Raw genomic sequence first — 24,672 nt, 5'->3', positions numbered from 1 at the left:
ACTTATTATGCATCCTATTTTAAATATAATATATAATTGATTAATAAATACATACTACAATACCATTAGCAACATAGGCCTACTGCTAAAGTTACAAGTCTGTGAAGAAAATTAAAATTGAATAAAACAAAAAAGAAAACATGGGTATTAAAAACATAGTATTGATCATAGAAGATATATTTTAATATGAACATCAACATAATTCAGCTTTGTTCAGTCGCCCATTATATATATATCAGAAAAACAAAAAGTGTCCAAATGTCAGTTTAATGAAACCTAGCTGTTCTACAATTATCATTTTCATCACACATTTATGTCACTTGCATTTATCCATTTATGCAAAGTCATAATTCCTTATTTTTAGCTTCTATTTTGTGTCTCAGGCAGATCCTGCATGTGGACTCATTGTCAAATGTGCGTCTAGTTTAGTTCTCCCTCATAGGCCTAAGATGAGATTCACTACTTGGTCAAGGCTCAGAAGGTCTTGTATTGAGTCAAGATCTTATCCATCTTCATATCCTTTCTGCTCCTCAGAGAGCTCAACCAGTTAGTCCATCCACATCTGACCTGCAATCTTCTCAGATTGGTTTCACATCCCAAAATGCACCAAGTGGGAATATGTTTTTTTTTTAACTGCTTGTTAGAAACAATGCCCAAAAGTGACATTCTTCCAAGGTTCCCTTTGAGTAAATCATTTCTGGGACTCAAATGTTAACCTTTGATTCATCCAGGATATCTGGTTTAATTTTATTAAGATTTGGTGACAGAGTCCATGTGTCTAGAGTGTTGTGCTCTGAGCTTATTATCCCATCCAGCCAGTGTGTTCACCGCCGTCTACGGATATTGGCTTCGGCTGAAAAGAGGTAGAGTATTATTATTTTTTAGCAACTCAGATATGTTTTGTTATATTTAATTAACACATTTGATAGAGAGTGGTGTAATCTTACTGGTGTAATCTTGGGGCATCATAGGTTTCGAGATGACTGTTTTCAAGGCCTCCACCCACTCCCTTTGATCGCGCTCCTGCTCGCACATGAAGACGAACTGCCGATCTGGCGTCTCCACAATTACCCCGCACTTCCATTTGTTGCCTCTTGTCCCTTTAGGGACACACTCTCTCACTGAATACCCATGATTCTCTGAGCCAATAAAAACAACCCCAAGCTCAATGGCATCCTAAATAAATAAAATAAAAAATTCACAATATTAAAACCCAAAAATGTATGTAGAAGTAATAATTTTAAATGTATTAGACACTTATCATGTGTTTCAAGTTTTAAGACACATGAAACTGACAAAACAGCCAACAAAGGAAAGAAGTAATGCAATACATACCAGCTGTGTTTTAAAATAGAGTAGTTTCCTGTCCAGGGAATCCAAGATAAACCATCTTTTCTTGAATGGCTCTCGCTGCTGTTCAACATAAACAAACAGTCAGAGATGTGTTGACTAAATTCATTTCAAAGGTTTAAAGTCCAAAACGTATTTGTCACATTTCTCCTACAAGTTATACCACACTTTCCTTTAGACAGCAGCACAATAAAACCCAATCCAGAAACATTAGTTACATACAGGTTCTGGTCATATAATTAGAATATCATCAAAAAGTTGATTTATTTCACTAATTCCATTAAAAAAGTGAAACTCTTATATTATTTTCACACAGACTGATATATTTCAAATGTTTATTTCTTTTAATTTTGATGATTATAACAGACAACTAAGGAAAATCCCAAATTCAGTATCTCATAAAATTAGAATATTACTTAAGACCAATACAAAGAAAGGATTTTTAGAAATCTTGGCCAACTGAAAAGTATGAACATGAAAAGTATGAGCATGTACAGCACTCAATACTTAGTTGGGGCTCCTTTTGCCTGAATCACTGCAGCAATGCGGCGTGGCATGGAGTCGATCAGTCTGTGGCACTGCTCAGGTGTTATGAGAGCCCAGGTTGCTCTGATAGTGGCCTTCAGCTCTTCTGCATTGTTGGGTCTGGCATATCGCATCTTCCTCTTCACAATACCCCATAGATTTTCTGCTGGCCAATTAAGAACAGGGATACCATGGTCCTTAAACCAGGTACTGGTTGCTTTGGCACTGTGTGCAGGTGCCAAGTCCTGTTGGAAAATGAAATCTGCATCTCCATAAAGTTGGTCAGCAGCAGGAAGCATGAAGTGCTCTAAAACTTTCTGGTATATGGCTGCGTTGACCTTGGACCACAGAAAACACAGTGGACCAACACCAGCGGATGACATGACACCCCAAACCATCACTGACTGTTGAAACTTTACACTGGACCTCAAGCAACGTGGATTGTGTGCCTCTCCTCTCTTCTGATTTCCAAAGGAAATGCAAAATGTACTTTCATCAGAGAACATAACTTTGGACCACTCAGCAGCAGTCCAGTCCTTTTTGTCTTTAGCCCAGGGGAGACGCTTCTGACGCTGTCTGCTGTTCAAGAGTGGCTTGACACAAGGAATGCGACAGCTGAAACCCATGTCTTGCATACGTCTGTGCGTAGTGGTTCTTGAAGCACTAACTCCAGCTCCAGTCCACTCTTTGTGAATCTCCCCCACATATTTGAATATGTTATGTTTCACAATCCTCTCCAGGATACGGTTATCCCTATTGATTGTACACTTTTTTCTACCATATTTTTTCCTTCCCTTTGCCTCTCTATTAATGTGCTTGGACATTAGAGCTCTGTGAACAGCGAGCCTCTTTTGCAGTGAGCTTTTGTGTCTTGCCCTCCTTGTGCAAGGTGTCAATGGTCGTCTTTTGGACAACTGTCAAGTCAGCAATCTTCCCCATGATTGTGTAGCCTACATAACTAGTCTGAGAGACCATTTAAAGGCCTTTGCAGGTGTTTTGAGTTAATTAGCTGATTAAAGTGTGGCACCAGGTGTCTTCAATATTGAACCTTTTCACAATATTCTAATTTTCAGAGATACTGAAGTTGGGATTTTCCTTAGTTGTCAGTTATAATCATCAAAATTAAAAGAAATAAACATTTGAAATATATCAGTCTGTGTGTAATGAATGAATATAATATACAAGTTTCACTTTTTGAATGGAATTAGTGAAATAAATCAACTTTTTGATGATATTCTAATTATATGACCAGCACCTGTAATACACAGAATACGCAGAACTATACAGATGTTGAAAATATACAGATATGTATACACAGTGGCATGCATGTAGTGATGTTTGAGGAGTGTTTTACAAGAATAGCATGATTTATCCTTAAATGTTTGTGCAATTTAAAGTCAACTACAAATACCTTGCTATAATGGAAAATCTAGATTTTTTTAAAATATGCAAATAATGAAAATAGAGAGAACATTTGTGGGACGGAAAACTTACCAGAGGGCCAGTCTTCTCCATGTAACCCTCTTTCAGGTAGTTTCTGGTTATCCATGGTATTAGCTTAAGACAAAACAATGGCAAAGAGTTTTACAATCAATATAATAATAAAGAAATTATTAACCCTAGCTGGTTAATTTTTTTTAAACAAATGTTTCACAGTGCTTTGGTTAGTTTATTGAGACCAACTTCTGCTTCTTGGACACATCATAGGTGATGAACTCAGGGTCGTGGGGTGTTTCGGGTCTTAGATCATCAGACACCCTCACCCGATCTCCCCGGCTTGTGTCTAAGTGGCGCACTACACCATGGCTAACCCTTCTAAATCCACAACCACCTCGATCCTTTTTCTGCAGCCTTGATTATGTTCTTGGTGGCTCTCCTTTTCTGCAACTCTCCTATGCCTCAGACACTGAATGCCTGATGTAATGACTGCCCTGCAAAGGCCCTCCGACCATGTCTCCAAAATTCCTCTACCAGCTCGAGGATTTTTCCCCTTTTTCACTCATGGGCTTCCACCAACCGGTCTTTCCCGGGGACAGTGAGTTCCATAACCACTTGCTTAGAACAGTCAGGTGTTTAGTCCAAATCTGATCTGAGTGTTGTCTTTGCAATGTGTTCCGAAAACTTCAACTGCTCCCCTAGATCTGAGGCAGCTGAGGCCCTTCGCTTCACCTGAGGTCTTTCTCCTTCCATGACAAAGGTAATACTTGTTGGAGGCTGATGTTTACTCGGCTGGATTCCAATGCAGATGGTATCAGCTACTGGATTCAGCACTCTTCATGGCGCCGGTTATATTAAGATTAAATTTCAATCATGTTTCTAGTAGACTAGAATAGATATTATTATTATTTTGTACTATTTTATTTTGGATGACTCACCAATAAGCCACAAATTGAAACTTTGACTACACATATTGCATTCTGTTAGCTAACCAAATACAATAAATGCTTTTCTTCTTTAGAGATGCAGCAACTCACAAAAAAACAAAACCACATTTCCTGTTAGCATTGTAGTGGGAGGGTGTTTATTTGACCATCATTCGTGTTGTGAAATTGGAGAGAAGGCAGGCATTTATCTGTTGCTGGTTTTAGGAAGTAAAATCACTTGGAAAAGGGGAAACTTACAGAACTTCCTTTTATGTGGCAATGTTAGCGCAGCTACAACAGGAGAAGGCTCTACACAGTTTGCTATGTAATGCAAATTGAGGAGACACATGGTACTTTAGTAAGTCAAAACCAAGTATACAAAATGTACTTACATCTCTATCATTAGCTGTAGGAAAGGCTGTTTTCAGGTAGACGAGGCGAATAGCTCTAATGGCATTAAACCAATTGACGATTTCCTAAAATGGAGGAATTACAGAGCAGATAGTGTACAAGTTTACAAGTAGTGTACTCTTTAGCATACTCTAAGCGTAGTTTAGTGTACTCTTTTGTGTATAAGCTGCCTTTGAAACTTGTTAAGTTCAAACATGAGGGACACTACAGTTGCACAATTCTTTGGAATAAAGCCAATACCTTTCCATTTTTATGGTAAACAAAAAGGTTTCGGGTGTGATCATCCACGCAGTAGGTGATCTGAAGGCCGTAAGCATGTCCTATCTTCTCAGGCTGGAAGGTTGCATTCAGGTCCTTCACAGAAATGACAGCCTTTGGCCCCTTAGATTCCTGACAAGCACAGACATTATTTAATAAATGTCTACAACTCATTTGTGCACCCAATACTTCATTTGATAAATTTTCCAAACAAAGGCAAATAATGTAAAATAGAGCAAATATTGTGTTAAAAAGATATGATTAATGCATAGCTTTGTCTTAAAAGTCAAACAGTCTGTGCTGTTTTACAACAAATGCCTTGACTAAACACATAATTTCTAAATGGTGCACAAACTTCACAGCTTAATAAAAAGTCTTTTCTCACATCCTCCTTGTAGTATTTGAGGGTAAAATCGCACACTGAAAGAACAAACTTCCTCTCGAGAAACTGTCCATTATCCTTTCCTTTCTTCCACAGCATGCCCTCAAAGACACCTATATAGCCAGGCAAAACAATTTTGTTGAAAGATTAATGTTATTCATTGTTAAAATTATAGAACAGACTTAAGTAAACAAACTAAGATGCAAGCTGAATGCATTAAGTATAATATGAGTTATTAATCTGTCATTTTTAGGATTCAAGTGTGGGTCATTTGGAACGAGTCACCTGCTTCTCAGTCAATCTGAGCTGATTTTCTTCAATAATACACTTTATTACACTATAATGATACATAAAAAGTACAGAGTTTTAAAAAGAAAACATTTGGAAACAGAAATGGATTACCTGCTGTGTAGGGTCTTTCTGCGTTTTTCTCTGTAAACTCCATTCTTTCGTATTTGGCTCGAATCCATTGTTCTCTAAGGACCCTATAAAGTGTACATATGATGCATTTTGTTGTACTACATGCTGGAGTTAGTTGATCTATAAATGTCATACATATATACAGTATATAACAGTTTATAGTACACTTGCAATATTATTTTATAATGTTTGCAGATTGTACTGTTTTAGTTGAATATAAGCATATATTCAACAAATACATGTGCAATGTAGCATATTGAGAATCGAGAACACAACTGACAGAATCAAAGGAATGGTTATTTTAGTGGAATCAGTAGTTCCTCTTACTGTGATTAACAATAGTACACAGCGTTTTTCTTGCCAGTAAGATATTCGCTTGATCAGCCCTTTTTTTAAACTTCCCAAATTAGATATCTGTTCCATTAGGTGTTTAAAGTGTTTCAGATGTAAATAATTGTATGTGTTAGGTTGGCTTTTCAGTCAAATAGAAGAGCCTGTACTACTCACTCGCAATCATCTGTTTGGGGCTGATAATAAAAGACAGGGACAAATTTCTCATAGAAGTTTTTGGCAGGACGGTTTCCATTGGACTTCATGAACTTCTCGTCCGAAAGCGCATTGAAAGGAAACACAATGTTGTTAGAGTTCACATTCATGACTTAATGTAACCACTAGATTCTGAAATGTTATACAGTGAGTATGCAAAATGTAACATGTAATAATCAATATCTTATCATTCAAACTTTGAGTTCACAAGCTCATTTTTACCTGTACAAGCTCATCATCCCAGAAGTCCAAGCGTATGGACTTGATACGACTTATTGCAGGAAGATTGCGATGAGTTCCAGAACAGTTTAGACACACAAATATTCCCAGTGTATATGAAGCCCAGTCTGGATCTATTAAGTTAGTGAATCATACAATAGATAAATAACACACGTTCATGGAAAACATGAAATGTCAAGTAATTTTAAAATGGTGATTTCCAGGAAAGGCCATGAAAATTAAATATTAATATTTTACATACAACATATTTTTCATTCCATATATTATCAGCTAGAAAATGACTTTTTTTAAGAGTAATAACTTTTATTATTATTTAGAAACCCTAAATGACCATATTGAAAAGTCACAACAATACATGGAAATGCTTGGGTTAAATGTGTGTAGGAACCCTGCCAACCATTCTTTGTCAAAACATTCTAAAGAATGTTTTATATAAATAAAACTACGGTATGAATAGATTCTAAATGCTACTGACTTCGAAACAAATGTTGTTTGTTTATAGAAGCCACAGAACCATGACAATAAGCCTACTCATGAGTCATGGCTTTCAGTAGCCTATGAATAGCCTTCCTACAGAACTGTAACTTTAAACTATGATTAGTGCGTCAAAATATTGTGAGAACTTTCTAATTACTTGCATTCCCAATAAAATTACACAAATAAATACTAGCCGTGAGCGAATACAGTTTAGTGTTGACAATAGCTTTTACTGTACCTGCAGCTCCACAGTCAGCACAGTAGCTATTCTCTGGCAGCTTCACCAATTCTAGAAGGGTCTTCTTGTTCTTTTCCCGATTTGCCATAAGCGAAATAATTTAAAAAAACATATAGGCTGTAGTTTTACCTATAATCTGAGTTGTACGACAAGTTTATCCAGGAGGGTGCGGTTTCATTTTACCTTCATTCAGTCACCTAAACGTGTTGCGCTCCGGTCGCGTCTGACTCGAAACTCATTTGCGCTTCAGCGCGGCGGTCAACAGGTGCCAACAGCTACAATATTCTTGCAAGCTGGTACATTTACTTCAGTCATACACTTAAGACTGCATACAAAACCAAAAATGTTGCATTTTCAGGTTTAACAGGTACACAGATATCTTCCTGGATTCAAGTGGACTAAAACCGTCCCGTTTAAGAGATGTGGAAGTGAAAAAGTGCTTCATGACTCGGTTTCACGAAAAACAATGTAAGGTCTACGTCTCATGATAAAATATGAAATATGATAGAGGGGGAAAAAAAAAATCATACACAACCTGTACACATATTCCAATAGCACCATCATGTTTACAGAGCTCTTGCAATTTACATACATATTTTGAAAAAAACATGTTTGCTGGCAAATAGCAAATGCACATTTATTACTTGATAAAAGATTTTGGAAGATGCATGACAAAATACAAAACATAAATGATCAGCAAATTTAAAATATCAGTACAAATATGTGAGGTCTACAACAACATAAAAACCCACACTCCTTCTGAGTATATATTACTGTACAAATGCATATTTACCAGCAGCCCTTAAGCGGCTGCCAAAAAATGCATGTAATTTAAGGGAACTCGGAGGCCAGGAAATCCACTGTGCTTTTAGGAAGAGTGAAGTGTATACCATCCAAATAGTGCAAGAACCTGTAAAAGTGGGAGGGAAAACAACACTATGATCATTGTGTTAAAACGTGGATCTTTACAAGTAAATGTGATCATTTAAAACAAGTCCACAAAACAAAATGTTGACAAATATTTAACATATTTAACATGAACAAGAGAAACAAAACCTCCTCTGTTAAATTGTGACCCCGTGCCGTATTTAAGCTTTGCAAAAGCCACATCCTGTCCCTTCACAGCATTTTTTTTTAGACCTGTGCACTATAACCAAATGAAATTTTCACATCTCATTGACAGCCCAGCAAAAAACAAATGCATCAGGTACTAAACGCTATATTTATGAGATGCAAGTTGAGGCAGTAAAACTGTGATTACCATGTTAGGATATCAAATATTAGGATATCAAAACCAAAGGTGGTTTCTTTGTGACTCTTTTGCCTATTGTAAATATAGGGTGATAATAATCTTAACTTGTGAAATGTGCCCAGTGTGTCAAGGGCATTTCCCTTGTCACAGGTCAACTCAGTGTGGTATCTGAATAACTGGAAATGATCTCACATTTGGTGTGTCATGCATTAGAGACATTTCAGGCTTTCAGGGTGGTCAACAGTGCTGCCGCTCCAACCACACGCTGCGCGTAGGGCACCAAGTGCTCAGGGGGGCACCACAAGAAAATGATCTCTCTACACCCCCCCTAAACAAATTTTCCAACTGCCGCACCACCGCGGGCATCATAAAGTGATCGCACTGGTGGTCAATAGTATACAGAACTAACTATTTTGAACCAAAACATTTCTCTCTTAACTTGTCACAGGGTTCCCATACAACTTAAATAATCAATTTCCATCACTTTTTAGTCCTTTTATTTTAGTCACACAGTTCTTTTAAATGTGTAATTTTGTAACCACTAATGACATGAGTGCACTGTAGATGGTCTAAAAGTATCTAATAACTCTTACCTGCGTTTGATCTTTCCCTGCTCCTTCAGTCTCTCTGACCTACAGATGGTGCGTAGAGAGGGGAGGTAGTCCAGAGCCACTGCTGCCCGGTTTCCCAGCATACCAGCTGACATGGTGGAGAGCACCGAGTTCATCACCTCACTTCTCCTCTCCATCAGCCTGTATAAAACAAAATGGACACAATCTTACAGTATATTGTGTATAAACCGCCTCACAGGCTAAAGAGAGGTCAGTGGATACGTAAAAACATTTTGAGACTAGGAACGGGTATATTGAATAATTTGTGTTATATTTACAGTGATTTTTTTGGGTTTTCCAAAGACTGTCATTACACTAGTTTCACAATCCTCGTCTCCCAACCTTCAGGTTTAAGAGCATTAATACATAATAGCATGTCGGATTTAAACTTTAGTGAAAAAAACTATCAGGAAAGTTTTGGCATGGCAATTTATATATTATTTTGTCAACACTTTACAATAAGGTTTCATTAGTTTACTTTATTTAACATTAACTAATCTCAGTTAAAGGGTTAGTTCACCCAAAAATGAAAATGATCCCATGACTTACTCACCCTCAAGTCATTCTAGGTCTTAAATATGGATATTTTTCTTACACAAACATGCCACTTCGCTTCAGAAGGCCTTTATTAACCCCTGCAGCCGTGTGGAGCAGTTATATGATGGATAGATGCACTTTTATGGACTTCATAAACGAGACAACAATTCACTGCCTTTATAAAGCTTGGATTAGCCAGGACTTTTTTAATACAACTATGATTTGATTTGTCTGAAAGAAGAATGGCATTTACACCTAGGATGACTTGAGGATGAGTAAATCATGGGCTAATTTTCATTTTGGTGAACTATCCCTTTAAATGTTCATTTTAACATTTACAAACACATTATTATAATCAAATGTTGTATTTGTTATTATTAGTTAATGCACTGTGAACTAACATGAACAGTTGTAGTTTTATTAACCAACATTAATAAAAAATAAAATAAATATATATATATATATATATATATATGTGTGTATGATGCAGTAAAACATGTAGGTTAATATTGATTCTTGTTACAATGTATTATTGAGGGTTTGATACATGACCTAGCCGTGGATTATATGAAGTATAAGTAGAAAAAAAAAAAATATATATATATATATTACAAAAAAAAAAAACAGAAGCTGAATTCTCACCTTGGTTCACAAGGTGTAACTTGAGCAAGGCTGAAGCCATCTATGTGTGGAGCCACAGGGAGGGTGAGCTCCTCCTCTGCCTCTCTTCTGATCTCCTCCTCTAGTTGCTGTGCTCTGTCCCAGGCCTCAGAGACAACAGCCTTGCACTTCCTAAAACTCAAATGCCCCAATGCAGCGTGGATTTCATCGACACTTACACTATTTAACCGGCTGACACACTCTAACCGAATGTCATCGGTCAACCCGCTCTTGACCTTTGCACCGGTCCAGCCAAAGTCCTGCGGTCGGCAGGAACCTTCTGCCTGCAAAGGCTGATAGTGCAATGAGGAGTCCAGGAAGGACATGTGGTCCATATATTCTGCTAAACTGCTTAAGCAATGTGTCACTGGCATGCTCTTCTTTCTTTCGGCTTCAGATAACACAATGTGCCTCCGTTTTATCGGTGCAGCTTCAGGCACATTTACGGACAGATTGGCTACTTCCGCATTAGTGCTTTGAGCAGGATCTCTGGTGGTTTTTGGCAGTGATAGGAAGTCTTCCTCCGACTCCGAATCAGATTGGAAAACGTCTTTATTGCCCATCTTCTTGCGCCCCCTCATTCTGGAGGACAATTTAAGGGGACTTCCGTCATCAGAGGGCTCTTCCAAAACTTCTAACCTCACACTATGAGGTACTTGCTCAGGTTGGGACTGTGGGTTTGATGCTGATTGTGATTTGAAGGTGGACTGCGGTAAAGGACAAGTTGGCAGAGGAAGCAGACTCTCCATATTGGAGTAAAGAAGATCCACTCCCATTCTGTGGACCTTTGAGAGAAGATCCCAGCACTTAATGCTCTCTAGTATTGAAGACTCGTGCTGTAAAATAAGAACAGTTTGATCAGGAACAAATTCTGGATATTAACATGTTTAACCCTCTGGGGTTCTTCATTTATGGGTCACACTCAGGACCAGGGCGGGATTAAGATAAAAAAAGATTTGAGTAAAATCAATGAAATATATTTTTGTTCAATAATATTTTTTCTTTTCTTTTTTGGTGTTTTGAGATAATTTTTTGATTTATAATTAATATTTATGCAATAATTATGACCCATATTTTCCCATTCTCAGCAGGCAATCAATTGGTTCGATCATATTTAGAATCTCGAGATCAGTGTGTTAAGATAAATAATTCAAGATCTTTACAAAACAATGAGATGGGTCTCCCTCAAGGGTCAATCTTAGGTCCACTGTTGTTTTCCTTGTATGTCAATGATTTCCCAAATTGTTGTACAGAAACTAAATGTCAGTTATATGCAGATAACAGTCATTTATGTATCAGCACAGACTCCACGCTTGGCTGCAGATATATTAACACATGAAATGACTGGTGTGTCACAGTGGCTGCAAAACAACTGTTTGATCTTGAATTGTTCAAAAACTGTCTCAATGTGTTTTTCAATTAGAAGAAGGAAGGAAATTAATGGTTTTATAATTAATATCAATCAAAAAAGCAATAGAGACAGTTAATGATTTTAAATATTTAGGTGTTATTCTAGATTCTCAATTAAAATTTGATCTGCATGTAAAAAGGTTGTGTAGGACCATCAGAACAAACTTGAATTGTTTTTATTTGATTAGGCTGTATATACCCCTAAAGGCAGCTAAGTTATACATGCATGCAATGATCTTATTTTGTTATCTTATTGTGTGACTGTCTGGAGTCAGGTTTCTCAAACGACTATCAAACCGGTTACATCTCTATATAAACAAACGCTAAAAATCTTGGACAAGAAACCAGTTAGATGGCATCATTGTAATATTTTACAAAAGTATAATCTGCTTATCTTTCAAAATTGTATAAATTTTTCTCTTATTAAAATGTTTTTTAAATGTATAAACAATCTTTTTCCAGAGATCATATGCCAATTAGTAACAAAACAACATAGTAAGGGGATGATCACAAGAGGTGCATACAATCGGAATTGCAAAGTACCGAAGAGGAAAACTAAATTTGCACAATCCACATTTTCGGTTCAAGGTACACTGCTTTGGAACAGCCTGCCAGCTGAACTAAAAATGCAAACTGAGTTAAACATCTTTCAAAAAAATACAAAAAAGTGGTTCAAACAAAAGCAGGTTTGTGAACATTGATGGTTATACACACTCTTAGATTTATTTTATCATTGTTTTTTATACATACATTTTTTTGTTGTTTGTGCGATCGTTTTATTGTTGTTAAAAAAGCCTAACCAGGGACTGGGGCTGCAAATTAGCCTTTGGCTAGAAGTCTATATGTGGAGCAACGGCTGCTTGAAATTGTAGCAATGTCTTTTCTGCATTGTCCCTGTCAAATAAACTAATAAATAAAATTGAATATAATAAAAAGTGTTTATCTATATATACATTTTTTTTAAAAAATGTTTAATAAAGCTGTATTTCCTTTTAGAGTCAAGCCTAGGCCTCATGAAAGCAATTTTTTAATGAGATCGGTGCCATCCGGTGGACACATTAAGCATTTTTATCACACAATAGCACATTTTTACCACTATAGTGGATCTTGTATTTTATTTTTTTTTTTAATTAAATCGTAGCTTCATGGAAATGGTCCGAAACTTGGTGACTTTATTGGTACTTGGTATATGAACACCCAAAATAATTGGGGACAGGATTTGAAAAGTCTAGAAAAAATAGTCACACTCAGGACCTTCCGATCAAAAATAACCCCCATAGGAAATGAATGGGAAATTAGTTTTTTGTGCATACAATCTACAAATCAGGATGCAGAAAAAAAGGACTCAACAGTGAAGGGGTGAATCTCTAAAACATCAAGAGTGCAAAACAGACAAAAAAACTCACACACACACTTATACACACAAAAACACACGCGCACACAAATTAACGCGTGCCATTCCAAAAGCGAATTGTGTTTTTGTGTGTGTGTGAGTTTTTTTTGTCTATTTTGCAGTCTTGATGTTTTAGAGATTCACCCCTTCACTGTTGATTCCTTTTTTTCTGCATCCTGGCTGATTTGTAGATTGTATGCACAAAAAACTCTGCATTTTCATATTTTTGCCAATATCCCATTCATTTCCTATGGGGGTCATTTTTGACCCGAAGGTCCCTAGTGTGACAATTTTTTTTACGACCACTTAGACTTTTCAAATCCTGTCCCCAATTTTTTTGGGTGTTCATATACCAAGTACCAATAAAGGACCATTCCGATGAAGCTACGATTTAAAAAAAAAAATATTTTAAAACATTCAGGTCAGAAATTACCGAAGAGCCCTCACAGGGTTAAATAATTATATTTTCACTGTAAAAATAAAAAAAATAATTATAAACATACACAATATATGGTTACTATAGCTCTTATTGGCCAATAAACTTTTTATTTTTATTTTTGGTATTGATTAGAGCAGCACGATTATTCGGTAAAAGATCGCAATCTGGATTCAAACACCCACACAATCTTATTCCTAAACGACAATAATGCAGTATGTCTTTTACGCCCGTTTCACATTGCAAGCGTATGTTATGTTTGTTATGCATATTTTGTTGCTGCCCATGTTAATAAATAAGATGGTCGGCCATCATGCTTCCGATGTGAACACTCTCATTCATTGATATGGGCAGCGACAAAACACGTGCTGCTCACGCTACGGTGACACTTGCGAGGTGAAACTGTTTAAACCAACCACATTAGGCACTTTGGTTAACCTTTGAAAGTACGATCATCACACTGCAACATTCAAATCTGTGTTCGTGCTGCCACTAATCCGGAGAGTGCAGTGGTCATGTAAACGTACAGCATGAAGCAGCTTCACAAACAGTCTTTTCAACAACACATTAACGTTAGTGTTACAAGCATTTCAAAAACAGGGGATAAGTGTTTTTCATTAGATCTTTAGACAAAGTAAAGTATTTATTTACATATTTATTTAGGTATACACACAGTATATACACATATATATATATATATATATATATATATATATATACACACATACACACACACACACACACACACACACTAACAGGTTAAGTATATAATATAGTTTATAGTTATATAATAAATATATAGGCCAATATATGGTGCATATATTTAGCGAAAGAGTTTTTCTAGTGAACTAACAAGTTGTGGACACTGACTGACTCACCTGAGGTAAATGTAATGCTACGTGATAGTTTACAAGCTGTTTTATTGACATATCCCACTGTGATGCGATTATACGACATGATACATTTCAGTAAGTTGTAATGTATCCTCAACATACCTTCAGATGTTGATTCATGTTTATTCTTTGACTAGAAAGAGATGATCACGTTCACTCGCGCGCCAAACTGATGCGCCTATACATTGATCTGTCACGTCACATTAAAGAGCTTCAAAACGCCATTTGTTTGAATTTCATGATAAAATGGCCAGAATACTTAATATGTTGTGTGGAACTCAGATTAAAGTAAGCTCAGCACGTAAAACAAGCAGACTGTTAAATATTGCATTCCGGACCGTTCGGTAACTAATAAACGTACACAGCTTGTAGTATTAATTTTCACATGCAGTTATACATTGTCGGTTAAAAACAAGAAATGGCTGGTAAAAACATTGAGTGGCTGGTAGATTTTGAAATCCACCAGCCAAAGTGGCCGGTGGACAAAAAAAATTAATTTCCATTACACACACACACACACACACACACACACACACACACACACACACACACACACACACACACACACACACACACACACACACACACACACACACACACACACACACACACACACACACACACACACACACACACACACACACACACACACACACACACACACACACACACACACACACACACACACACACACACACACACACACACACACACACACACACACACACACACACACACACACACACACACACACACACACACACACACACACACACACACACACACTTTTTTGGTTGTTGCCAATAACAAAATAACTGCTTAACTTGCGGACAGAATTTCAATATCATTGCATTCTTAATTTGAAAAGATCACAAGATCACAAATTCAATACTCACCTTTAGGAGCAAATCTGCAATATTTTTGGTCTGCATACTGTGGATCCCTAGCAAAGTCTCTGTGCATGCAGTTTGGCAAGGAGGTAGTTTATCCTCATTTACATCCTGAGCTTTGATAGACTGTTGGTGAACGTCACCCTTGACGTCTCCTTTGAGCTCTATAGTGTGAAACAAGAAGTTTTTCATAACTATATACAGATGTTATGATATACATCCAAGAGTTCTTAGTGGACCTTTTTTAAAATCAATTAAACATATATTTACCTGATGAAGCCAAAGGTCTCTGCAACTGCTGTCCACCACCACTGCATGCCCAGAATTGCAGGTACAGGAGGCTTTGCCGAATATCACAGCTGTTCCAGTCTAGCAGACAGGACACATCCTTAGTGTCTGTTCTCACGTTTTCTACCAGACACAGCAGCTGGAGGTAGCTGGACACATCCGCCTGGAAAAAGGCAAAGTGTTGACCATCACAAACCAAACACAATATAAGAAAATATAGGAGAAAATAATTAGAAAAGGAGAAAATAAATTAAGTGCACTTACCACTGAAGGAGATTTGAAACGGATTTCCTCAAAGAACCCGTCAAATGTAGCACCAAAGGTCGGATCTGAACAAAAAAAAAAGTCCAATGACAACTTATTTCACAAATCTTACACAGTACATTTCTTTTCACTGCCAAATTTACTCACCACTGGTTGTCAAAATAACTGGTCTCTTGGTTGTGGTCATGAAGGTTTTTATTGCAGCCAGGAATCCAGTGTCATCATCAAAAATTATGTCCACCTCCTCGAATAAGATGAGGGATGTGGCAGTTTTCTTGCCCTGGTCTTCAGCTGAGATCTTGGTGCTGGCTGGTGTTCCACTGGGGCACTCTTTGCTTTTGCTGTTGGTCGCTTTTGCTTTGGCAGACTTTTTCGGACATGCTTATAAGAAAACATAAAATGCCATTAGAAAGCTTGAAAACTATTCCCTAAATATAGCTTGCAATAAATATCAATTCAATATTTGGTAACATTTGACTTAGATCAGTGGTTCTCAAACTTTTTATACCAAGTACCACCTCAGAAAATATTTGGCTCTCCTAGTACCACCATAATGACCAACATTAAAATACAGTAGCATAGTAGGCCTAACTATTCAGCTACAGCTCTGCACAGTTAAAAAAACGAGGCAGTTTATTCCTAATAGGAATATTTATTGTTGTCAGCCACTTTAACATTTTAAATACAGTTTGTGCATTAACACTGCACTGTGCTTACATACAAGTAAATAAAATTAAAACATGATTAAATTAAAACTGTACTGTACTTAAATGTAAACAAAAATCAAACAAAACATTTTAACATTAATTTATTTAGTGATTCCTCTGCGTACCACTAGAGGCAGCATGAGTACCACTAGTGGTACTTGTACCACACTTTGAGAACCACTGATTTAGATCACTGGATTTTGAATTATTACCAGGTTGTGTTTTCTTGTCTTGACTCTCTGCCTCTTTGCCTGTGGGTTTTCCACCTGCTTTAAAGAAATTGGCCAGAGATGTTGGAGCCAAGCCACCTTTTCTGGATGGAGCACTTCGAGGTGACTGAGGAGGCTTCCTGGGCGATGATACAACCCTCCTGGGGGAGTTCACCTTTCCTGTGATTAGAAGAGACACTTAGAACTCTATACGAATAGTCATGCACACTAAATATTGTAGTGCAATCATTAAGGAAAAGTAAATTCATACTGGGAGAGGTGCCAGGTTTGATGGTGGTGCTGTTGCTGCTATAACTGCTGAAGTAGGACGGTTTGTGAGCGTTGACACCTTGGATGTCCACTTGGTGGGACTGAGTGGCTTCCTTCAGCTGGGATAAGATCTGACGACCACTCCTTTGAGAGGAGGAGTTTACCTCAAATACCTTGATGGGGAAAAAACAACAACAGGGTGAGTAGAAACACTTTCCTTTTTTAAATGACACTAGACAGTCTCAACATAGTAAAGTGAAATGAAAAATGAACCAGACCTTGAATCCCAGTTCTTGCGCACAGGCATAGACTGCAGCAGTCTTTCCCACTCCAGTGGGTCCAGTGATAAGAAGTGTGTTACACAGATAATCTTCTGTTTCATCCAGGTCTTCACCTATGAGCCAGGAGTCTGCATAGAAATAAAATTGAGACAATGACAAGAATATGAATATTGGTACATCTGAATATGGCAAGCAAAACAGCAAGTTCTGTCATTTAGGATATTTTCATACCATTACTGTCCTCCTCTTGTTTTTTTTCCTGCTGTTTCCTCTTCTCTTCCCGGTCAGCTCTCAATTTCCACTCTTTCAGCCAGCTAACGGTAACAATCAAAATGAAATGAAAAGAAATGTATCAAACAAAATAGTCATTACCGACTTGTTGATTAGTAAATGGAAACTTTCACCATCTTTGATTAAATATGGCAGGATAACAACCTGTGTAGTCTCCGGACTGACTCCATATTCCCGATTATTTCACTGGAGTGCTGAGGCTGATATTTCTCTGTCCAAAGCACATCCTCTTTCACTCCATCTAGAAATGAAAACATGAACAACCAAATTCAAAACACAGTGCAAACCAGTTTAATAATCATAAATATTTGGTAATACCTTAGGTTCAGTTCATTAGGTATCATGGACTAACAATTACCATCCATGTTGTACAGCATGTAGTATTCTAGATTACTGTTAGTTTATAAATACACTACTGTTCAAAGGGTTGAGATCAGTTTTTTCCATCACAGGAAAGTGTATAAAAATAGAAAATGTTTTTATTATTGCTTATTGTTAATTCATGTTTGTATATAAAACATAAACAAATGTTAATTTATACAACATAAAAATGTACAAATGTGCAAGTAGAAAGTTCTGATGCTAATGAATTGAAAATTATTGTAAACGGTTATCAAACTTTTCATGCAGACTTTGAGAGGAAGACAACTAATGATGTGAAAAGATCCCCTATAAACTTTAATTTCACCTTCTGTGCTTGAATTTTCTGGGACAGAGGAATCTACAATAATGTGAACATCATTCTGGTTCCCCACAGGTGAGATTAACTCTGCTGGCTTGGGTTCTTCTTTCCGCTTTTGCCTCTGTGATCGTCCTCTTCGACTTCTGCCAGATGGCACTGTGTCAGAGACATTTTGAGCTGCCTGACCTCCTGATGGTGGACTTTCTTCAATCACTATGACATCCCCTTTTGAGTGACTGGGCTTTGGTTTTTTACCCACTTTGCCTGTTGTCTCTCCTTCATCTACACGCTTTCGTTTCCTTCCGACACCATCAGATGATCCAGCAGGGCAGGAACCCTTAGACTCACCTTCAGGTTCTACAAATAATCACATAATCAATAAAATCTGTGAATAATATTGTTACATGCTTCATTATAAATCCATGTCCGCTTAAGTATTATATGCTCCTGTGGGCAATGAAACAAAACAATCAAAAACAAAATGATTAATTGTATTTTTCAGTCACCTGAGGTAGAGGCTTGGAGGATGTAGTCTTCACGTCTCTTAACAAACCGCATAAAGAAACGTTGATGAGGGAAGGAGGGATTGGAGATTCTCATCTCCTCGAAAAGATGCTGTCTGATTGGCTCTGAAAACTCAAAATTCCGATAAGAAATCTAAAAAATAGAAAACAAAAACTAGTTAAATTTGTTGCTTTACATAAATACAGGATGCATAAAGTCTCCTTTGCTCACCAAGGCTGCATTAGTTTGAATAAATATACAGTAAAAACAGTGCTATTGAGAAATATCATTACAATTTAAATGAATACGTGTTTAATAACTAATTTATTCCTGTAATGTCAAAGCTGAATTTTCAGCATAATTTCTCTAGTCTTCAGTGTCACGTGATCCTTCAGAAATCAGTCTAATGTGATGATTTGATGCTCAAGAAACATTTATTATTATTATCAATGTTGAAAACAGTTGAGCTGCTTAAAGGGTTAGTTCACTCAAAAATTAAAATTCTGTCATTAATTACTTACCCTCGTGTCGTTCAACACCCGTAAGAGCTCCGTTCATCTTCGGAACACAAATGAAGATATTTTAGTTGAAATCCGATGGCTCAGAAAGGCCTCCATATGCACAATGTACTTTACGCTCTCAAGACCCATAAAAGGTACTAAAGACGTTGTTACAAAGTCTATCTCACTACAGTGGTTCTACAATAACTTTATGAAGCGACGAGAATAGTTTGTGCGCAAAAAAACCTAAATAACGACATATAGTGATGACGATTTCAAAACACAGCATCATGAAGCTTCAAAGCGTTATGATCAGCGAGGCAAATCATGATTCGGATCACGTGTCAAACCGCCAAACTGCTGAAATCACGTGACTTTGGCGATCCAAACCGCTGAATCGACTCACCGATTCATAACGCTTCGAAGCTTCATGATGCAATGTTTTGTAATCGGTCATCACTATACAAGTCGTTATTTAGGGTTTTTTTGCGCACAAAAACTATTCTCGTCGATTCATAAAGTTATTGTAGAACCACTGTAGTGAGATGGACTTTGTAACGACGTCTTTAGTACCTTTTATGGGTCTTGAGAGTGTAAAGTACATTGTGCCAATGGAGGCCTTTCTGAGCCATCGGATTTCAACTAAAATATCTTAATTTGTGTTCCGAAGATGAACGGAGGTCTTACGGTGTCGAACGACATGAGGGTAAGTAATTAATGACAGAATTTTCATTTTTGGGTGAACTAACCCTTTAATATTTTTGAGGAATCCTTGATAGTTTTGTTCTTGATGCTTTGCCTTTGATTAATAAAAACTTCAAAATAACAGCATTTATTTTAAATAGAATCCTTTTATAACAATATAAATCTTTACTAATCTTTACAGTCACTTTTGATCAATGTAATGCATCCTTGCTCAATAAAAGTACTTATTTCTTTCGAGAACAAAATCTGCCATTTGAAAAAAAAGAAAGTGAAACGTTTAAATCTAATAATTGTCACCAAAAGATTACCAACCTTCTGGCAAAATGTTCTCTTAGCAGGAACTGTAGTATAACCTAAAGATTTCTCCAAAGACACCAGTTGTAGAGCTGGTAAATTATAGGACTCCTTTATGCAAATAAGGAAGGGATTTGTAGGCCACTGAAGTTTCCAAACAGAACAATCTAACATTGAAAGAAATGAGCACATTAGTCTCAAACACACAAGCAAATCAATGTAATGTTCTAACCAAGAGAACAGAACACCTGTCATCTTACCTGCAGCCCTCTGCTGAACATGCACGACTGTCTGGAAGGAAGCACAGGCCTGACTGTAAGCCTCTCGGCTGGCTGCTGTTTTTGCGATCTGCTTTTTAAAAGACTCCGGAAGGCCGCTCTTCAGAAACTCTCTCTTTGCTCTGAACTGTTCATCATCTTGCGAGTTCTCGGATGCCTCTCGACTGATAGAGTTGAGTTTGGGAACAAGCATTTATTACATTTTTATACTAACGAGAAAATAAGGGCATTAAAGAGAATTTGCCAATTCAAGTACTGTCTGTTTTTATTAGCGTAATACCTGCTGTCGTCAAAAATGGAGATGACAACAGATGTTCTTTGCGCTTTCTTGTCAACAAACAGAGGAGCCAGTTTAGAAGCTGAAAAGAAAATCGTAAAAATACATGAATGCATTTTTTTATTTGGGAAAAAACCCCACTTCAGATATTAAAGGAGGTTTTGACTTAATTTTAACTATGTGTGTCAGTGTAAGTTACCTGCAGGAGTCTTGGATGTTTTGTTTTGAGTTGTATTTCTACCCAAAACCTCGTTCAAACTACGAAGCTTCTTTTGGCTTTTGTCACTTTCCTGCGAGGGGACTGGGGTGCTTTTGCTTTCATCCAAAAAAACTACTGAGTCCTAAAAAGATGAGAGAATAACTTGAGCAATTATTAGCAGCATTTATTGCAAGTATAAAACATTTACGCCTGCATGCTAAAAGAATTCACTTCAGAATGAAAATTTCCTTTTAATTTACTCACCCCCACGTCATCCAAGATGTTCATGTCTTTCTTTCTCCAGTCGAAAAGAAATTAAGGTTTTTTAGGCAAACATTCCAGGATTGTTCTCCATATAGTGGACTTCAATGCCCTTTGAAGCTGCATTGAAACTGGAATTTGGACCTTCAAACCGTTGTACCCCATTGAAGTCCACTATATGGAGAAAAATCCTGGAATGTTTTCCTAAAAAACCTTAATTTCCTTCCTCAAAAACCTCTCTTTTCGACTGAAGAAAGAAAGACATGAACATCTTGGATGACGTGAGGGTGAGTAAATTATCAGGAAATTTTCATTCTGAAGTGAACTACTCCTTTAAGACACAGCCACTAGCTCACCTCATCTTCACAGTAATTTACGATGGACTCTTTGCTTCTTGTAGAGCGTCGTACGGTGTCTTTCTCCTTTCTCCTAGTGTCCTTTTTACTTTGCTGAAGAGCTTTGGCTTTCTGCACCAGCTTTCTAGCTTGTTTTCTTTTTTTAACTGCATTTAATTCCTAACAAATAATAGTTTTTGTGAGTCATCTTCAATCTCAAAACATCTGCCAATGACAATTATTAAATAATGTATTTTTACTTATTATATACATTTATTATTTTTGTTATTGTATAGTATTTTTTTTATTAAAAAAACTATAACACTTTTATAAATACAAAATATAAATATTGAATAATAATAATAATGTTTAACATGTTATTTAGCATTATTTTTTGCAACATACATAAATCATAAGTGTTAGTTACCCGTTTGGAGAGAGGACTTGATATTTCAAAATCACCAGCTTTTGTAGCAGAGGATGGAATTACTCTGGTGATTCTCATCCTATCAAACAAAATGTCAAAGACATGAGACAATAAATGATACAAGAAAAAATCTAAGAAATTCTAGGAAATTAAAAAGTGAATCTCACCTGATAGGGCTGCCTTTCATGTCTGGTGGGTAGAGCATTTCAGCTCTATAAACGCCCTTTTTGGCCCTGTGTGGTTTTGGGGTGGAGGACAAAGAGGGTGAGGGTGTATTTTGGGTCTCATCCTCTTTTACAGTGTTCTCTTGCCTCTCTTTCTTTTGCGACACAGCGACTGATTGCTTGCGTGAGATCTCTCTGGTCGACCTCCTCAGCTCTCTGCCAGCCGGCTCACTGTTGTTATTATCAGCTGGCCCACTCTCATTGTCAACCTCCATGTCTGTGGGAGGTTCTTCAGGTTTCGGCGTTGCAGCTTGTGCATCTTCAGCTTTCTTAGCCTGTCCCTTTTTTCCAGCCTTCCTAACTCGCTTCTTTTTATCACTAGGACAGCTCTTCTGTTCTTCATTCTGCTCGGAGCTGGTCTCTGCTTTGTTCTCAAGAGATTTTTCTTCATGTTCCTTGTCTGTTGTCTCTGGATCCTTCTCTTGAACCTGGTTCTGCTTGCTCTGACCCTTGCTGGTTTTGTTTTTAAAACCATCAAGACTAGGCTGCTTAAAGGCATTCATAAACTGCTTTCTCTCCGCCTCAGTGCTTTTAGGAGGATTGTAGCTGGACTCCATCACATCAAGTTCAAGATCTTCCTCGAGAACAACAACGTTAGACTTCCTTTTGAGGTCAGGCAATACGTCCTGTTTAACCTCTGGGATTGAAACAGACAAACTCTTGTCTTCCTTTGATTGACTTTTTTTATTTCTACTAAAAATGGATGCGACTTTTAACTCATAGGCAGCTTTGACAGACTCGTTATGATCGGGGGAAATGGGATGCACCTCGGCCTGGATGGTGAGCGTTCGGGGCGACACCTGCAGAGGAGTGTTTGCAGAATCACTCTGACCATTACAAGTGTTGCCTTCATTTGACAGCTCAGTGGTGTCAGTCTTGGGAATCGCATTGCTCTCCTCCTGCCCTTGGTTCTGATTTTGTAGGAAGTCTACAAATGAGATTGTGACGGTGCTACTTTTCTTATCCGCACTTTCCTCCAATGTAGCATCACATACAGGCTCTTGAGTATCAGCATCACATTCCTTAGTCTCTTCACAGGCCCCTTTCGCCTTTCGGTTTTTCCTCACAGCAGATTTTCTGTTCCCACAATCTTTCTTCCTGCTTTGGTTTAAAGAGGGTTTTTGCTCAGAACTTTCCCCAGAATTCTTAACCATCAGAACATCTGGATCAGCCTCTGTGGTGTTTTTCCTCACAGCAGATTCTTTATTGGACAAGACATCATTACAGGTTTGAGCTGGAACAACAACAGTATCACTTTCCTTTACAGCCGATTCACTGGGACTCTCTATCAAGACAACATCATCTGTGACCATCTGTGCATCCTCCTCTTTGGGCTTCTTGTTGTCCTTGCCCTTCCTGGTTCGCTTCTGTCCCTGTCCTCTTATGGGTTTTGCAGGGACTTCTCGACTTACTTGCTCTGAAGGTTGAGGGGAATTCTCTTTAGCTACCAGAGAGCAGCTTTTTATTTCTTGTGCAGGTGACGTTCTCTTAAAGTAGTCCATAATGTTGTTAGACCGTGGTGGTGAGAATGGTTTCTCCACTGGCTTGGGCATAAAGTAGTTAGTAATAGTTTTGACAGATGATGGTGCATCGCCATCCTTCCTCAATTTCTTGCATGGCTGGAGAAACAGAGCAATAACATCAAGTATTGGAAATCCTCCAGTGTCTTTTGAATATAAATTTAGAGCCATATCAGCATATAAACTTTTTATGACACATACCTGACCCTCAAAATCCTCCATGACAGCTGCCATAGCAACGGCCCCAGCCATCGTTTCACCCCCAAACTAAAAATCTGTATGGATTTAAGAGACAAAGCCAACGGTTGTAGAATATTTTAAAGACAAATACACAAAACAAAGCCACATGAATCAAGTGTTCAAAGTTTATTTACATATATTTACATAATATATTTCAACAATGCCTCCATAATTGCATGTATTAAATGTTTACCTGTCAATTATGTGTTTGTAAAAAAAATCATAAACATTGCAGACACTCACCGGTTCTTTTTCTTCCTTTAGTTATACGTTGATACATACTCCAAAATTACAATACACAGTGCATAAACTATGAATACAACAACGAGTTTAAGTAAACACAAAGCCTATCTATCTACACATTTTCCAAACATCGATATACATTCCCAAACCGGCGAAAAACAAACATAACACGTGGTATTTACCAACCCGAAACCCGCCCTACGTGTAAATCTCTAAAATCAGAAGTGCATTTGACGCTAATAATGAGAGCCCATATTCTGCCGTAATGTAGGTTTTAGTGTAGTTTGATTGTTTTCGACAAATGGCGCCAAATATCATGGATGTCTTTCGCCGCGCCGGGTCAGCCAATCACAGTCCGCGTCGTCATAGATTCTCAAACAG

The 24,672-nt window shown here is 37.5% G+C and overlaps 2 protein-coding genes across 3 annotated transcripts; both read right to left on the bottom strand.

The window, feature by feature from the left end:
- Window positions 1–157: 157 nt before the first annotated feature.
- Window positions 158–8,120, bottom strand: adap2 (ArfGAP with dual PH domains 2). Of its 2 annotated transcripts, XM_079821892.1 has the most exons (12): window positions 7,394–8,120; window positions 7,211–7,280; window positions 6,478–6,608; window positions 6,217–6,308; window positions 5,692–5,774; window positions 5,293–5,402; window positions 4,890–5,039; window positions 4,631–4,714; window positions 3,370–3,432; window positions 1,336–1,413; window positions 948–1,176; window positions 158–853 (listed from the first exon to the last, which is right to left on the bottom strand). In XM_079821892.1, exons 1-12 carry the CDS (start codon window positions 7,397–7,399, stop codon window positions 825–827), a joined length of 1,125 nt encoding a protein of 374 aa, XP_079678018.1. In that variant the 5' UTR covers window positions 7,400–8,120; the 3' UTR covers window positions 158–824. The 2 variants fall into 2 exon arrangements, with proteins under 2 accessions (XP_079678018.1, XP_079678017.1); XM_079821891.1 differs by having other exon boundaries at window positions 7,211–7,449.
- atad5a (ATPase family AAA domain containing 5a) lies at window positions 7,759–24,628 on the bottom strand. The gene is made up of 23 exons (XM_079821880.1): window positions 24,292–24,628; window positions 24,010–24,083; window positions 22,232–23,907; window positions 22,065–22,143; window positions 21,659–21,817; window positions 21,042–21,183; window positions 20,846–20,924; window positions 20,548–20,729; window positions 20,306–20,454; window positions 18,791–18,941; window positions 18,291–18,641; window positions 17,747–17,843; window positions 17,543–17,625; window positions 17,309–17,439; window positions 17,032–17,203; window positions 16,764–16,940; window positions 15,992–16,225; window positions 15,845–15,909; window positions 15,563–15,743; window positions 15,299–15,456; window positions 10,253–11,106; window positions 9,056–9,214; window positions 7,759–8,120 (listed from the first exon to the last, which is right to left on the bottom strand). The coding sequence occupies exons 2-23, from the start codon at window positions 24,058–24,060 to the stop codon at window positions 8,042–8,044; spliced, it is 5,409 nt and encodes a 1,802-aa protein (XP_079678006.1). The 5' UTR covers window positions 24,061–24,083; window positions 24,292–24,628; the 3' UTR covers window positions 7,759–8,041.
- Between the last annotated feature and the right edge of the window lie 44 nt (window positions 24,629–24,672).

The sequence above is a fragment of the Gobio gobio genome (assembly GCF_949357685.1).
Source record: "Gobio gobio genome assembly, chromosome: 1".
Classification (NCBI taxonomy): domain Eukaryota; kingdom Metazoa; phylum Chordata; class Actinopteri; order Cypriniformes; family Gobionidae; genus Gobio; species Gobio gobio.
The sequence above is the reverse complement of the archived record's forward strand: the minus strand, read 5'-3'. Positions and strand labels throughout refer to the sequence as shown.

Coding starts and splice junctions, on each gene's coding strand:
- adap2 (XM_079821891.1), bottom strand. CDS start 7,298: ATGGCAAATCGGGAAAAGAACAAGAAGACCCTTCTAGAATTGGTGAAG. Junction 5,775..6,216: donor CCCCAAACAGATGATTGCGA/GTGAGTAGTACA, acceptor TACACTTTATAG/GGTCCTTAGAGAACAATGGA. Junction 1,177..1,335: donor TCTATTTTAAAACACAGCTG/GTATGTATTGCA, acceptor TTATTTATTTAG/GATGCCATTGAGCTTGGGGT.
- atad5a (XM_079821880.1), bottom strand. CDS start 24,060: ATGGCTGGGGCCGTTGCTATGGCAGCTGTCATGGAGGATTTTGAGGGT. Junction 20,455..20,547: donor TGTTCAGCAGAGGGCTGCAG/GTAAGATGACAG, acceptor TTTCAATGTTAG/ATTGTTCTGTTTGGAAACTT. Junction 11,107..15,298: donor TTGCAGATTTGCTCCTAAAG/GTGAGTATTGAA, acceptor CTTATTTTACAG/CACGAGTCTTCAATACTAGA.